A 17,410-nucleotide genomic window follows, 5' to 3' on the forward strand; every position below is an offset into this window, starting at 1 on the left:
ATTGTATTTGTGAATATATCAATTTATCTACTGTACATGAAACATATGCAGAGAACAACTGTGGAACAGTATTATGGTTCAGCTGCGGAGGAATTCCCAAAGCAGTCTTTACTTAAAGTGTTCTTAATCAGGCTTCCTCTCTTCTGTGTTTTATAAATGCTGGGCTATAAAAAATATACATAAAAAATGCTTTAATTAAATGCCATCACTCTATTGTATTGTAAATTGGTTGCTAGTAAGCACAGTTGTTTATGCTGGGGCATAAACTTCACATTGTCTTGCTTCGGTAAGCATGGTTTTCAAGTATTGTCTCAAAGAAAATGGGGCTATTTTATCTGTTCAGAACCAAAATGAACTGCACATGACATTTTAAATGGATAAGCTGTCTAAACAAAGCTTGATGTTTGAATAATACATAACTTAGTCTTCCAAGTTTATCATGAACAAGACATCAATGTTGTAATTCTATTATACATTACAGGATATATTTATCAAGGGTCGAATTTCGAATTTGAAAAACTTTCGAAATTCGAATTCAAAAAGACCAACTAAAGTTAAGTTGAAGTTTTTTTTTTTGGCCGAATAGGCCAATTTTCGATCGAATAGGTCTGTATTTGGCAGAATTTGAATCATGTGAAACAAAGTAATAGCGCATTCAAATAGCGAATTCAAATCAAAGTCCACCAATTTACTCCAAATGTGTTCTAGAAGGTCTCCCATAGGCTAAAACAGCAATTTCGGCAGGTTTTACATGGCAAATGGTCGAAGTCGAATTTTTAAAGAGACAGTACATGATAAATTTCGATTACGAATAGAATTTGGACTATTGCCTAGTCGAGGTACACAAAAATAGCTCGAAATTTGAAAATTCACCTCAACCATTGATAAATCTGCCCTGAAGTGTTGCATGCATAGCGCATCTGCAGCTCACCATCTGGAAGTTATTTAAAACTCACAGAATTCTCAGCCACCGAACTCTCCCTAATGCTCCTTTTTAATCTGCACCAGCTAGAATGGCAATAATTTATAATTGGCGATTGTGGAATTCACTACCAATGAAGTAGATGGAAAATTTTATAAATCCGCAACATAAATTTTTGGTGATTTTAGCTCCTGATTTAGCACAGTAGTGTGTTGTACTTGCTGTGAACCATTCTGCATGACAGTTTTAACTTGCACAATGGTTAAACTGCCACAAAATACTAGCATTGCAAAGTTTTTTTTTTCTCCTAAAGAATTTGTGTAGTGAAAATTTTGTAGTTTTTGCCTCCTAACAAAAACATACTTTTCTTAAAGCGTCAGTATACTCCCTTCTTAACAAATCAACAGGACTGAACATACTTTATGATTATTGTTTAAACTAGACAATATGTACAGTTTTTGTTATTTCTTGCACTAATCTGATATAGAAATAAAGTCACATTCTAAAGTCACATTTCCTGACTTCTTCCATTATTTTTTCTTTTTTAACAAAAAGCAGGGAAAAACTATTCTGCCATATGTTTCATTTTTACATTTTCAGGCAAATTATGACTTGGGAATCAAAAGTAGGGTCTTTCTTGCTCGTAAACTTGAATATGTCTTACTAAGGGGCCGATTGATAAAAGTGCAACTTTTTCAGGCTTTTTGACAAGATTTGCCGGTAATTATTATGCAACAAAACTCCAAATATGAAAATATTCCAGCTATAACCTGTTAAAATCATGTAGAAGTCAATGGCAAACAGAAGATTCTTTGATTCATGGTTTTAGACGTTTTGGCTTTTGTATGACAAAATGAAAAAGTCATAGTAAGTGTGCCACCAGTCCAAAAATTTGTGGTTTTCGCAACATTTCTGTGACTTTTCCAACTTGTGCTTTTTCAGTTCAGATATTTTAATAAATCTTGTGGTTTCAAAAACCTCTAAAACCATTAAATGAGACTGTTGATAAAAGGCCTCCACATTTATAGTTACATGTATGTTTTAAATTGAATAACCCAACATGATTTTACATACCTTCCAGTAAGAAGAAAACCAACTATACCAGCCAGCAGAATAATTCCCACAGTGACCGACACAGCAATTATAGGAATCTGGCTCTGATCTCCAGCTGCAGCAAGTGCTGAGTAGATAAACAGAAAGTACATATTACAGTTTCAATTATAAACAAAATGGATGAAGGTATAGATTGAACTTCTTGTATGACACATATGCAGTTTTAGTACAACTATTCTAATTAAGTAATGCAGACTAGTATTAACATCTTTATTATCTTCAGTTCACCTGTTGTAGTCTGTGAATTACAAACACAGTAGCCTGAACTGACAAAGATAGTATTTAAAAAAACAGTAAAACTATTAAGTACATTATTTATAGAGATCTGTAAGCACAATAAAGTACTTATAGAAATGTTATCTTCAGAGAAGAGCACTTTGTTCTCTTATTTTAACTAAACGAATAAAGATTCTATGCTAAAAAAAAGAAAAAAGATGTATATACATATGCTTATTCTAAAACTATGCCACTTAATGCCAAAAGACATTCAAAAGAGTGAATCAGTAATTGAATGAAAGAACAAACAGTTTACACATTGGGTTTATAAAGTGCTGCTTAAATGATAAGATCATCTTTATGATCCCCATGAATAGAAACCTAGTGCCTTGCTGCCTATATGCTATCATCATGTGCTCTCAGATAACGACTACTGGTTTTATAACCCAAAGGAAAAAATGTTTACAGATGTTTACAGGTATTTATTGAGCACAAGAAACAATAAAATACAGCATCTGTTATATTTTAGCTTAAGCAAATTGTACAGTTGGCATAAGCAGAAGCACTCAAATGGCTTTATTGGTCTGCAAATTAAGAAATTATAGTGTAATAATTTAATTTATGTCACAAATGTGACAAAGACACTGCACAAAAACACTCTGGTTTTTATACAGGTTAATGTATATTTCATTTAAATTCTACTTATTTATCCACAATTTAGCACATAACAGACAGCATAGATCTTCAGATGGTGAGAAGATTATAAACCATGTTACCTTTTGGAACTCTGAGAAGATTTCTTATGGTAACATAGTGAGGGCTTTTCATTACTTTGTTTTGAATGCTATTGAAAGCATGTAGACTCAGATTTTTATATTAAACAATGCAGTAGGTAATTTTACATATGGATAGTGCTTCATTCAACTGTAGTCTGGCATAAGATAAATTGACAGTTCCCTGTTACAATATTGATCTGCTGATTCTTTCTCCTAACTATTATGTGGACACGAGTTGACACTAAATAGAATTACTTACACACTGGGCTGGTTTCAAACTCAAATCTGCGGCTGAAGGCACCATACCCTGCGGCTGTACGTGCTCGTATTTGGAATATATAGGATGATGCAGGTTTCAATCCCTCCACTGTGATTTCTGTCTCTTTAGACTTGACAATTGTGTAGCTAGTTTCTTGATCCTTGTTTGATGTAAAAAATAAAAGGAGCATTAACCTTTTATAAATGGAATATAAAACACAGAATCCACAAGTATCGCATATTCATTTTTTTTACTTTTGCTTCTTAAGGATGTGTGTAGTAGCTGTAACAGTATCCTCATAAGAGTTCTGGTCTTGACACCAAATTCATTTAACATTCATTTAACACCTAGGGGCATATTCATCAAGGGTCGAATTTCAAATTTGAAAAACTTCAAAATTTGAATTCAAAAAGACCAACCAAATTTTTTTTTTTTTTGCCGAATAGGTCAGTTTTCAATCGAATAGGTCTGTATTCGGCTGAATTTGAATCGTACGAATCTAATTAATAGCGCATTTGATCGAATTCGAATCAAAGCTTTTCCCCAAAAAAAATTTATATTCCTATTTTGTGAAGAAAAATTTTAACAGTTTTTCCATTCTTCCCAATTAGCTCTATTTTTAAATCACTTTGACTGCATTTCCCAATGTTGTTTTGTTTAGGCTATTATGATTATTACCTCTTTATACATTTATTCAAAACTTTAGTAACTTTATTTATTTTGTTCCTGAGTTGACATTCAACTCTAGTAAAAAAGCACATGTTAGAATTATTTCTTGCAATTTATTTCTGAAACAAGCACATGTTAGAATTATTTCTTGCAATTTATTTCTGAAACAATCAACTAAAAAAATAATTCCCCATAGTAGTAATAGTACATAAAACGAGCCAAACCTTTTCAAAGTTTTTGATTTCATATTCAAGGATGATACCATTCGGTCGATTGGGCTCTTTCCATGACAGTGAGATGCCGTTTTTGGTAATTTTCCCCTTCTTGACAATGCTAATTGTAGATGGTGCTAAAGAGAAAAATGTGCAAGACAATTAATGTTTTATTTATCTCTAAATTTTTATTTATCTCTAAATTTTTAAGTTGAGGCTTAATGAAAATAAAAGGTGTTACTTTTGTGCCATCTTCTATTGCATTAGTAAGCTAAAAAGCTGGTATGTCTAGGCACAGGTTCAATTCAGTATTCACATATTGTTGGCTAACCCTTAGCCAAGTATCTACTATATGGATCCCCTGGCTGTATTCAAGGGACAGAGTCTACCTTAGCATTACTCAACTGGCTATGACCTGAAGACAATTATTTTTATACAAACTTAGCTATAATTAAGTAAAATCATATTCTAACATTGTTGAACATTATTATAATCATATTGTGACTATTAAATAAATTTTTACTTTATTAAGTAGACATGCCAACAAATTGAGATACTTATTCCTTAACATGACAAAATTATCTTACGCTAAAAACTGAATGGAAAAAATGTCATTACCCCATTTTGGATTGAACTTTCATGGTGAAGGGCCATATGTTTTAAAAATGGCATTTATTAATGTCTTTGCAGCTTTCTGACATACACAGTTGCCTGCAAAGAAATACTCTACACTGACATTGAATATAACTCAGACAAAAAGACACCCGTAATATTATACCAAAAGCAAATGATAAGCAGAGTAAGTCTACCTTGCTGAGTTTGCTTTAATAAAAGTGTTAAGGTGTAACTGTGAGATAAAGGCCTATTAAGTATATCAAATCAATCCCAAAGGTATATCTATGATGGCCCTTTTGTATCTCAAGCACATCTGTGTTACAATATATCCTACAGAAGTAGAAAGGTAGGAGTATTTTTTTGTTGTCATTCTTAGACAAAATGTAATTTAATCCCAACATCCTCACAAAGGTAACAATTGTGCTATCTTAAAAGTCTGCAACTGGATACTGCACTGTACGATTTGTAAGAAAAGTGCAGTTGTACGGAAATCTGTATTTAAAGGTCACTAATTCTGCAAGGGCATCTATCTCAGAATTTCAGATGACATTTTGCAGAAAGGCAAATACCGTTTTAATAGTTTTGGAAAACAAAACAATAGAGGTTGTGCAATAGGAATTTTTGAAAAACATGTATTTAAATGATTTACAAATATTTTACAACACAATATTGGCTGTAGCAAGCAATACCAGTCAGCAGCATCAAGGGCAAATAAGGTCTTGAGCTGTATTAAAAGGGGCATAGAGTCAAGGGAGGAGGGGTCATTCTTCCACTGTATAGAGCACTTGTAAGGCCCCATCTAGAATATGCCGTACAGTTTTGGTCTCCATCACTCAAACAGGACACTATTGTATTAGAGAGGGTACAGAGAAGGGCAACTAAGCTGGTAAAAGGTATTGAAAATCTCAGCTATGAGGAAAGACTGGCCAAATTGGGGATGTTCACGCTGGAGAAGAGGCGCTTAAGGGGTGATATGATGACTATGTATATATATATAAGGGGATCATATAATAATCTCTCTAATGCTTTATTTACCAGTAGGTCTTTCCAGCTGACACGAGGTCACCCATTCCGATTAGAAGAAAAGAGGTTCCGCCTAAATATTCGGAAGGGGTTTTTTTACAGTGAGAGCTGTGAAGATGTGGAATTCTCTCCCTGAATCAGTTGTACAGGCTGATACATTAGATAGCTTTAAGAAGGGGTTGGATAGCTTTTTAGCAAGTGAGGGAATACAGGGTTATGGGAAATAGCTCATAGTCCAAGTTGATCCAGGGACTAGTCCGATTGCCATTTTGGAGTCAGGAAGGAATTTTTCCCCCTCTAAGGCAAATTGGAGAGGCTTCAGATGGGTTTTTTTGCCTTCCTCTGGATCAACTGGCAGATAGGTAGTTAATAAAAAAAAAAAGGTTGAACTCGATGGACATGTCTTTTTTCAACCTTACTTACTATGTTACTATGTAATATATTACAATGAATGGTCAGATTCTTGAGTTCCAAATCCCAGTAACTGGACATTACTGTATAGGACAGGTTGGTCTCCAGCCTGAGCTTCACTATATTATGATCCCTGCCTATACCTCTAGAAAGTTGCTTGTCAGTATCCAAATATAATTTCCTGATTTCTCAACACGAACATTGTTGAAAACATTAAATGCTTCACTGACTATTAGCGGGCCCATTTACTAACAATCGAATTGCAAATTTTTCCATGATTCTAAGGAAAATTTGTTGTTTTCCTATATTTCGTTTAAGCTCTTCAAATTTGAAATTAAGTGAAAAAAAACCTACCAAACATCACCAAGTAAAAGTTGTTGAGGTGTTGGCCCAGTATTCATATTTTTAGTTCTAAAAATAGATTTCTACTATCTGTACTCTGACATGGAATATTTTAATAACCTATACCACTAACAACCAAGATAGTTTTGATATAGAAATGGTCTTAGATTCATTTTAATTTGCTGCTTTTTATTACGCTTTTTTCTTATTTTTAAAGCATATAAAAATGCAAGACACTAAAATTAGGTAAGTTTTAGAGCCTAATATACCTCATAAAAGGCTGTTTTGTGTTGGTTCCAAATGTAAGATGGATTTATGAATCATACATTATCCTGGATTTTTTTTTTTCAATCTTCCGACCTACAGCATTTTTGCAGACAATGATGCAGGTACTGTGTTAAAAATTGGCTCTGGTATTAGGAATTCATCACTAAGACTGATTGCTCTATCATGTAGACTGGCAGACTTGGCACAAAAGGACATTTCCCACACAGCCCAAGCAGGTCTCGGTGATTGGTGTTCTTATTTTTATTTGAATTTAATAACAGCCAAGGGAAGGATGCAGAAGTTCCTGTTATAAAGGAAAGTACTGAATTGCAGATTATGAATGGAAAATGGGTGGGCTAAATTTCACACATGTAGAAAATCATGCAAGAAAAGAGAGTTTTCATCTGCAAAATAAAATGATTTTACATGAACACTAGTTGTAAGAAATATAACACTATTCATTTAAATACATTTTTGTTAAATGTTAACAAATTACATAAGTTAATCATGCAAAAGTGTACAAATCAATTTTTTTCCAATTGTTATTAAAAAAATTACAGTGAGTATTGTATTGAACTACTTTATCACTAGTTATCAAAGTGTACAGGCTATAAGCAACTATATCTTACTAGGGCTGGCCATGCCTCCCATAAGTTATGATAACACTTGTCTGTTAATGGATTGTTGTAAGGAGGATTATAACACTATACATGAAGTTTATTGAAATACAGTAGTAGATAAGCAACATAGTGGTATATAGAAAAATATCCTGTGAATATCAAAAACTGCAAGCTATGTCAGAGTTTCCTATTACAATTACTTAAATTTTGCAAAGTTATAGCAACTTAGAAGTTTCTAGAAATATAATTCCAGGTAATTCACTACTTGCTTTGATTTCTACTGTAATAAATGATAAGAGAATAGTAAGAAACAGTATCTGTCTGTACTCTGCTATTCCCTGTACTGCTGTTCCTGACTTGTATGTATCTATGTATAACTTTATTTGTAAAGCACTATAAGGACATGCAGTGCTGTAAAATATATGAAAGTACACACAGGGAAGACAAGAAGTTAATAAATTAAATAATAATATATAAAATACACAGATCTTATATCTGTAGACAGTGCTTAAGTGCCATGAGGTAAGAAAGACAGTAAAAGGAGGTCCCTGAACTGGAGAGCTTGTAATCTAAGTAAAGGTGGCCATACACTATAAGATCCACTCGTTTAGTAAGGTCGACAAATGAGCGGATCTTAAACCGATATGCCCACTAGCGGCTGGGCGATATCGGATGAATCTGAACGTTCGGCCCTGGGGCCAAACGATTGGATTACGATACTACGAATGGGCTCAGATGGGTCGCAGGACTGCATCAACTAGCCGATGCGGTCCTGGATCGTACAGAAAAATCAAAATTTGACCGATCAATATCTGCCCAATTTTTGGCCTTATATCGATTGGGAGGACCCATTGGGAGCCCCCACACATGGACAGATAAGCTGCTGAATCGGTCTAAAGGACCGATATCGGCAGCTTTGATCTGCCCATATATGGCCACCATAAATGTGTGCACCACTGAAATAATTTTGTAGAATTGAACACCCATACAGACAAGACTCAAATTCCCACAATGTCTTGGATATTTTGTAATTGACCTGACAGAATAGGACCTGCATATAGCTTTGGGATCAGGGCTTTTTGTCCAAGATTTATTATCATATCAGTTTGCTTAACACATACGTGTCTATTTAGCAGTCTCACTTTTCATTCAGTAAACCTTTTGTGTGTATGTTTTAGTGGAAGTCCTGTAAGCTTATAACAGTTGACATGTAGCTCTTTATATTTAGTATAAATAAAAATCAATATCAGAGCTGTATTTGGAAATTTGAAATAAAACTAACTAACTAACTAAAATAATTATAATAATATGGTAGAAAATGTCACTGATTTCCATCTTATGCCATTCCTACCATTAGTAAATCTTAGCTTCAATCTAAATTAACCTTAAACGCCACTAACCCTTTGTACTGAGTCAAACATTGTGAAAGTGTAATTCATTCTATGGTGGTTTCAAATGACAGCTAAAATGCCAGCCTAGGCAGTATGAATCATTACTTTCTAGATTGGCTTGGGCTTTATGCTTTATGGAAGAAAGTAACGAGTGAACAGCAAAAACACATATTTCTGTGCTTAAAACACAATTGCTCAATATGATTTATTTCTTTAACAACACTATGTGGGACAATGTGGACCTAGACACAGACATTTTTTGTGTGGAAGTGGCAAAGTATAAAATATGTCTACATACACTGGCTTTATCTAATACAGAATGTGTGTTAGTCTCTTTTGCTATGTCTGACAGATAAAGAAGAAATACACATTATTTCCTGTTGTAGGGCATGTTTCAAGCTGTTGAAGCAGATAACATTTTAATAGGACAGCACAACACACAAAGGGACTTTTGCAATCATTCCAGAAATGCCAAAAATGATATCTAACGATAGAGCATCAATATATGTACTTTGCTTAAACACTTAACTGTCAGGGACAACATGACACATTTATTTTAAGGAAGAACCTTTACATCTATCTTTATCTAAAGGTAGAAACAGCAACCCTGCATATTGTTGCTTTTTGTACATTCAGAAAACAGCTTAAATCAACAATATACAATAGTTTAGAAGTGAGAAGCGGTTTTATAAATAAAAACAAGTCATCAAATAAGTTAATACAAAAAATGTACAAGTACTCATGACAAACACAAAAGATATTTGATATAAATTGTAAAAATTCACTTATAGAATTAGCAAATAAAATGCAGTGTCAAAGGAGTTTATTTCCTTACTGGCCTTCTTTAAAAAGGCAGTGTGCCCACTTGTTCAATTCAATGAATTGGGCTTGTGCTGAACTTTTGCCTATCGCATAACATCTTTGAATATTGTTATTTCTTGAACTAAACATGTTAGGCAATTGGTGCATTAGTCCAGGAATCACCTAATCTTGAACTTAACCACTTGATCGCTATGCAGGTGGGTGACACCATGTTCTCCTTGTTAGAACCTCTACTTGCCCTCTGATCTTACTTCTCACTTCTAGAGTAAGCTATTACACGTTCTCCTCACACTTTCCTCTCCTACTGAGGCCTACCTCCATCTCAGACTTTCCAACCAGACTGAACACAGGCCCAGCCCCACTTCTCACCACTGCTGTAAGTAAAGGTAAGCAAAGCCTATAGCCTACTACACTGAGATAAAGGTTTGATATTGTCTTGTTGTTTTGTCATTTGTTTAAATGTATGAAAAATATAGTATTTTAAAACTTTACTTCCAAAATGTTTCTAAATGAAAAAACTGAAGAGCATAAACATAAAATGGACAATATAAAAATTATAACAAACCACAGAGTTTAATATTAACACCCATGAATAATGTGATTTAACACCATTTGATGTTATGGGTTTATGATGTTCAGTGCTTCATTATCACTTCTACACAAAGAAATACAAAAATGTTTCCAGAGGTTTAATTACTCTTGACATAAAATTTAAAACAGAATGTAAACCATCTGTTTGACAATTAATTGATACCAGATATGATAAATACAACAGATTCCATTCCAGGGTCCATACAACAGATTTTTTGTTACACTCTTTTATTCTGTATCATCTATGCAGCTAAGAGACAGAAACCTTTGCAAAAACAACATTCAAGAATAAGTTGGAGCATCAGCTTGGAATGTAAAGAGCCTCGCCTTCAATATAACAAAACTGTTACCAAAATGTTAAACATATACTATTTATGTAATAAGCATTTCCTTATCATACAATACAATCAAAATTTGTATTACACCCCCCATTTTTTAAAATGCTTGTCAGCCAATGGGCTACCCGCCATGCAGTTAACTTCTGTAGCCACATTAGGGATGCAACTAAGAGCAGGAAACCATAAATAGTGGCCATCTCTAAACTCTAATCTCTAATAACAATAAAACTGAGTATTCCTTTTTGCTCACTTTCATGTGCAGGCTCAGTGCGCTAACGCTTATGAAATGCAAAGTTACCTTATCAGGTTTAATCTCTGTGAAGTGAATTTTCAGTGAAACTCATTTTATAAAAAATTAATAATACACCTCATAAATAGTTCAACCACCGGCAGGCCATCCCAAACTAACCATTAAATGTGTACGTCATACTGGCACTTAGGGCAACTAACGGCTGGCACAAAAATAAATTAAATATGTAGAGTAAAAACTTTAAAAAAAAGGAGGTTTAAAAACTTTCATTGCTTTTCTTCAATCAAGTTTTTTTAGTTTTTAATTTTTTAATAAATATGTAAACATTTAAGTTTGGTAACATTTTTATTTCAAATAAAAAATTATTCTAAAATTCACAAATTCGAATATTGAAAAAAATAGTCCTTCCTTTTAGCTTGATTTGGTAAACTTATATCAGTGATCTAGACATGGTAAAGTACCTTGAGTACAGGTACAGGTATGGGATCTTTTATCCATAAACCTGTTATTCAGAGAACTTTGAATTACAGAAAGGCCACCTTCCATAAACTCGATTTTATCCAAATAATTTTTTTTTTTTAAATGATTCCTTTTGAAGACAAAATCAGCCGATTGGGTTTATTTTATGTTGATATGATTTTCTAGCAGACTTAATATATGAAGATCCAAATTACGGAAAGATCCGTTATCTGGTAAACTCCAGGTCCCATAAGCCAAATGATTCATCCAAATGCAACCATATTGATGACTCAGGTTCAAGCTCCTGTGAATGTGTATGCTTGGTGTGGGATGTTATACGGGTCCGTATCTGCATATTAAGTTGTGAAGGTATCTTTACCGTATCTCTCGTATTGCTCACTGATCCACAGTGGTCAGCCAACTTGATTAAAATTATGTATTTTGCAAAACAAGCTATTATACCCTTATTCTTATTTATTCTTTCTTTTATTATTCTTATTTATACTTTCATTTCTATTCTTTAATCAACTGTAAGATAAGTATAGAGAAAGCTCAGTTCAAGCTTATAGGAAATAAAAGCACTGTAATTAATTGCAATAATCTTCTGTGCTCTTATTTTCTGAATACATCAATAACACAGAATTTAAGTGAAACTGAGAAATATATAGGCCAAAAGACATGTAGGATAGTGTTCCACCACATGGCATCAATCAAAACATATCAGGGCATAATAAAACCTGTCATACATTGCCCTTTTTGTTATGTGGGAATTTGTTTTGGGAGTGTGTTTTGCATATCTTAGTATATAAAAAAAATATATATATATATATATATATATATATATATATATATATATATATATATATATATATATATATATATATATATATATATGTGAGATTCTAATGTGTATTTATTTTGCTATAAATATAAGCTTGTGACATGAATATGTCTCAATAAAATTAAGTAGTGTGTATACTTACAGGTGTAAATGTCAGATTGTATGTTTAACACAATGTAAATCTTCTTCACAGTGCCATACTCACACTGTTCTCATTGTTGGTTGGACATGTAATTCCATAGGATTTAAATAACAACATGAAGATCAGCACTCAAAAAGTTAGACCTTACAAACCTTGTTTTATGATTGATTTAGTTCAGTTACCGTATCTATTCCTAGAACACCAGTCATACACACACACACAATAAAAAGTTATTTTAGTCATGTGGGACTTAGTATGCAATTGTATACTTTTGGGAAATGTAATAGAGGTCACAAATGAAAAAAAAAAACATACATAAACAAAAATAATGTTTATTTCCCAATGGTATAGTCCAAATTTCATGTAAGGACTGGTTCAAACGAGAAGGAACGGTATAATCACGGCAGAAGGGGGGAAGCATCCATTAAAGGAAAAGTAAGTTAGAAGCAGTTTATTGGCAATAGGTTAGCCACAATAGTGCAAGCTAGAATGCTATATTTATTCTGTAGAATGTTTTACAATGCCCGAGTAAACAGCTCTAGAAGCTCACTCTGTTTATTAAGGATAGCAGCTGCCATATTACCTTTGTGTGATACAACCAGCCTCTCTGAGGGTTTACTGGTGTATAGACCTTTCTGACAAAGCTTACTTGGTTTTAACCATACCTTCTCCTTTAAGGATGGTAAATTTGGCCAAACTCAAGAATAACTGTGCCAGAGCACTTTAGGGAGTCAGTCCAACTATTTACAGTTGTAGCATGATTGGCAACAAAAAGGTTAGTCACAGCTACAGTATAGTATATCAGGTACCAGGAAATCTTATTCAGGACACCTATTGTGCAGTTCTTGTACAGTATAGATTTCTGTAAAGATAAGTCATGCCTTTTCAGCTTAAAGTAAAACATTTCTCATATAGTATGTGGTATACAGTAGTAAGAATATACACTCTCTCAGAGTCATCTGATGGCATTGCTGTAAAACCATTATACACAGGGTATCACCATTCCCTCTGAATCAATCAAGTTGACATAAGTGATTTGAAATTTGTGCTGGCTGTTTGGGGTGGGCTATTAATAGAAGCCCAGCATGTTCCTAGTTCCCAATGAATTGTACCAATTTGTGCATAGGTACAGTATTTGGACTGCTGTGAATTTCCTTTTTATAACACATTTTTAATACAAATGAACTATTAAAAGTGAAGTCCTCAGGGTTACTTTTAAAGCCCTGTGCGGTTGGTAATGCATTTTCAGAAATGTTAATTAATATTTGCAGTCATGATATAAGGAAGGATTTACTGGTGTATTTATATAGACCTTTCTGATAAAGCTTTCTTGGTTTTAACCATAACTTCTACTTTAAGGATTGCAAATTTGGCCAAACTCAGGAATATCTGTGCACAGCACTTAAAGCAAAGCATTCCCCATATATTATGTGGTTTCTACATTTTGAGAAATGTTATTTTCAGTCATGATGTAAGTGCATGCTGTTTATTTAATTGTCATTCTGGAATACTGCAAGTAAATAATATTAAGAGGAAAAAGTCTGCAAAATAACAAAAATGTTTCCATATTCTTCTACTGTATATGATGAGGTGTTTTTAAGATGTAATATTAACAATTACAAAAAACATACATTTATAATTTATTAGGTGTGTTAAATATGTCTATGTTTAATCCTTGGATTAAAGGGGAAGGAAACCTAGTCAGCGCAAACCCCCCACCCCCCCTTTGTTGCCCACCCTCCCTCCTCCCCCCTGGCCTACCCGTCCCACTGGGCAAATGCCCCTAACTTGTTACTTACCCTTCTGCGCAGGTCCAGTCCAGGGAGTTCACCGATGACATCTTCTTTCACGCGATCTTCTTCCTGCTGTGAACGGCGTTTTCACGCATGCGCAGTAGGATCATTTCGCCGGTACGGATCTACTGCGCATGCGCCAAAAGTCACGCGCATGCGCAGTAGATCGTACGGGCGAAATGATCCTACTGCGCATGCGCCGTTCACAGCAGGAAGAAGATCGCGTGGAAGAAGATGTCGTCGGTGAACTCCCTGGACTGGACCTGCGCAGAAGGGTAAGTAACAAGTTAGGGGCATTTGCCCAGCGGGACGCGTAGGCCAGGGGGGAGGAGGGAGGGTGGGCAACAAATGGGAGGGGGGGGTGGGGGGTTTGCGCCGACTAGGTTTCCTTCCCCTTTAAATAGAACCAAACAAACTTTAAGGGGGCCTATTTACTAACAATGGAATTTTTTTTACACAAATCTCAAAACATTTGTGGTTTCCTATATTTCTAAAAAGCTCTAAAAATTCAACTTTTTGTAAGTGTAATAACCACAATAACCTCTAAGGCAAAACTTAGCCAAGTAAAAGTTGTCGAGGTGTTACAGAAGTCAATGGGAGCTGCGCTGATCTGATTTGACCGATCTAATTTAAATCAATTCAGTCTTTTAGAGGTTTTCTGGATTTTTTTCCCCTGGAAATGTCCAAAACACTCAGATTTTTAGAGGTATTCAAGGTTCATATTTTTACTGCATCATCCAGCACTTTTTTTCATTTGTGCCTTTTTATATACGGATCTGAATAAATTCAGTAATTTGTGAGTTTAGTTGTGGTTTCAAAAACCTCTAAAACCACTAACCTCAGCCTTTAATACATAGGCCTCCGCATGTTATGTGGCAACATTATCTAAAAAATGCAGAACCCATGATTAAAATGACATTTTACTCATGGCTCATTCATTGTGAAAACAGTATTTGATGTATATGTTATTTCTGATAAATGTAATCCCCATTTATATTGCCATCTTCTAAAGTTTGGACACTTAAGGGCCCCTTAGTTATATAAGAGCTAGATTCAATTTCTTAGGTCAAAGCATGAACCCTTAATATCCCAGGTTGAGTCACTAGGTGGCATTGTGCAACAGTATACAGTTAGGCCCATAAAGCTTTGGACAGAGACAACTTTTTTTCTAATTTTAGATCTGTACATTACCACAATTTTTTTTTTTTTTATCAATTCTTTTTTTTTGGAATTATCAGTAAAAAAGGAGAGGGAGGAGGGGATACAGAAAAAAGAAGAAGGGAGGGGGGAGGGTAACAAAATTGCACAATAAACTCACATCTTGTACAAGAATTACAAGAAACAACAAGTTTTTACGCACAACAGGTCATATAGTCACTCGTATATACTTATCAACATTTTACAATAAATCCTAAAGAGGAAAAGTAATGTTTAGTCATTCCGAAATGGTATAGGCATCCTAGAATATGCGTTCATAAGTAAGGCAAAATATCCAACAATACTTCTCACATAGGATGTTATAAGGACTTCAAGAACTCTACCCAGGGGTTCCATATTTTCCAATATTTAGGAGTCTGATTATGTATTAAACAAGTAATTTCTTCCATTTGTCTTACTTCCTCAACCTTAGATAACCATTCCCTCCATGAGGGAGCTTCTATTGACTTCCATTTTAAGGGGATTAATGCCTTAGCAGCTTGTAGAAGATGTAAAGTGAGAGGGTCTTTTATTACATTCCCAGTGTCAGAGTGCCTGTTTAATATGATTGTTTCAGGTTGTGTATCAATGTGTATTTTCTGACCTGTCACCTTACCTATGATCTCAAGAACCACTTCCCAGTATTTTTGTATAACTGGGCATCGTATCCACACATGAGTGTGATTTCCTTCATGTAAATTACACCTCCAGCAAAGCCCTGTACTGTTGGTGTACATTTTTTTTTAACTTCATTGGCGTATAATGCCATCGCGTAAGTAGTTTGTACATAGCTTCCCTCGTTCTGGCGGCTTTAGAAGTTTTGTAGACAGACTGAATAGATTCTTTCCACATAACATCTGTTATATCTATGCCCAATTCAGTAGCCCAATCCTGGCGTTGCGATTCTGGACTTGTAGCTATATCTTCTACTAGGAGTTTATACAACTTAGATAGTGGTTTGTTGATAACTGTCGGAGTAGATAGTAGAGATTCCCAATGCGTTTCCGGTCTATGCCAATCTTGAGACCCCTTCGATTGGAGATATACATGTAGTTGATTAAAGCCCCACACATCTCTAGGGTGCCGTCCCCATCTCTTTTGTATTTCGGCTAAGGGGATGGCCTTCCCATGTTTCATTAGGTCACTGAGCGTGGTCTCTCTGGAGCCTATTAATCCCCATCTGGTAAATGACCCTTTCTCCAAACTCGGAGCAAATTCAGGATTAAACATTAGCGGTTGTAGGATATAGGGAAGTTTTGTAAGTCCAAATCTAAATTTATTCCTATGCCATACTCTCAACGTAGCCCCCACCAGAGGGTGCTGCCACATTGCCTTAGGGATGTAATCTTTAGAAACCCAGAGGTAGTTAGCTAATGGGAAGCCTATCAGTATGTGTTCCAGTTCACACCAGTCTTTTTGTTTGATTTTATTGTGTAATGACCAATCTAAAATTCGGACAAGATGAGTTGCAATATAATACAAGTAAGGGTCAGGTAAGCCTAAACCTCCTTTCTCTTTCGAGGCTATTAGTATGGTGTGCTTCAATCTTGGATTTTTCTTGCCCCAAACAAATTTAGATATCAGGGATTTGACAGATCGGAAAAACGAGTTAGGAACCATTATCGGTAAAGTTTGAATAAGGTATAGAAGTTTGGGCATGAGTACCATCTTAACGGCTTGTATCTTACCAAACCATGACAATTTAAGTAATTCCCAATTTGCTACCAACTTTTGAAGGGATGTTAGGAGCGGAAGATAGTTGTCTTGGTATAGTTTCCCTGTATCCGCCCTAATTTTTACTCCTAGATATTTTATGTTTGGCTCAGCCCATGTAAAGGGAAAACTAGCCTTCAGACTGTGCAATTTGGATTCAGGGATATTAATATTCAGGATCTCAGACTTACTATAATTCACTTTAAAATTAGAGAATTCACCAAAGGTTTTCATGAGAGCAATTACTTTCGGTAGAGAAAGAATCGGTTTCGTGATACATAACAGCAAATCATCGGCAAAGGCCATGCATTTATACTCCCTGTCCCCTATAATAACACCAGATATATCAGGGTCCTTCCTGATATGAGATAGAAGTATTTCCATGACCAGTATAAAAAGAATAGGCGATAAAGGACACCCTTGTCGTG

The 17,410-nt window shown here is 34.8% G+C and overlaps 1 protein-coding gene across 2 annotated transcripts in view; it reads right to left on the minus strand.

Moving 5' to 3' along the window:
- Nucleotides 1–17,410, minus strand: part of LOC108704562 (ephrin type-A receptor 5-like) — a 311,050-nt gene that overhangs the window by 50,057 nt on the left and 243,583 nt on the right. For both annotated transcript variants that reach the window (XM_041579738.1, XM_041579737.1), the window contains exons 6-8: nucleotides 4,180–4,304; nucleotides 3,287–3,446; nucleotides 1,997–2,102 (exon numbers count right to left, since the gene is read on the minus strand). In XM_041579738.1, the coding sequence (XP_041435672.1) occupies nucleotides 1,997–2,102; nucleotides 3,287–3,446; nucleotides 4,180–4,304 (391 nt within the window). The remainder of the gene's footprint in view (nucleotides 1–1,996; nucleotides 2,103–3,286; nucleotides 3,447–4,179; nucleotides 4,305–17,410) is intronic.

Source organism: Xenopus laevis, chromosome 1S (assembly GCF_017654675.1).
Source record: "Xenopus laevis strain J_2021 chromosome 1S, Xenopus_laevis_v10.1, whole genome shotgun sequence".
Lineage (NCBI taxonomy): Eukaryota > Metazoa > Chordata > Amphibia > Anura > Pipidae > Xenopus > Xenopus laevis.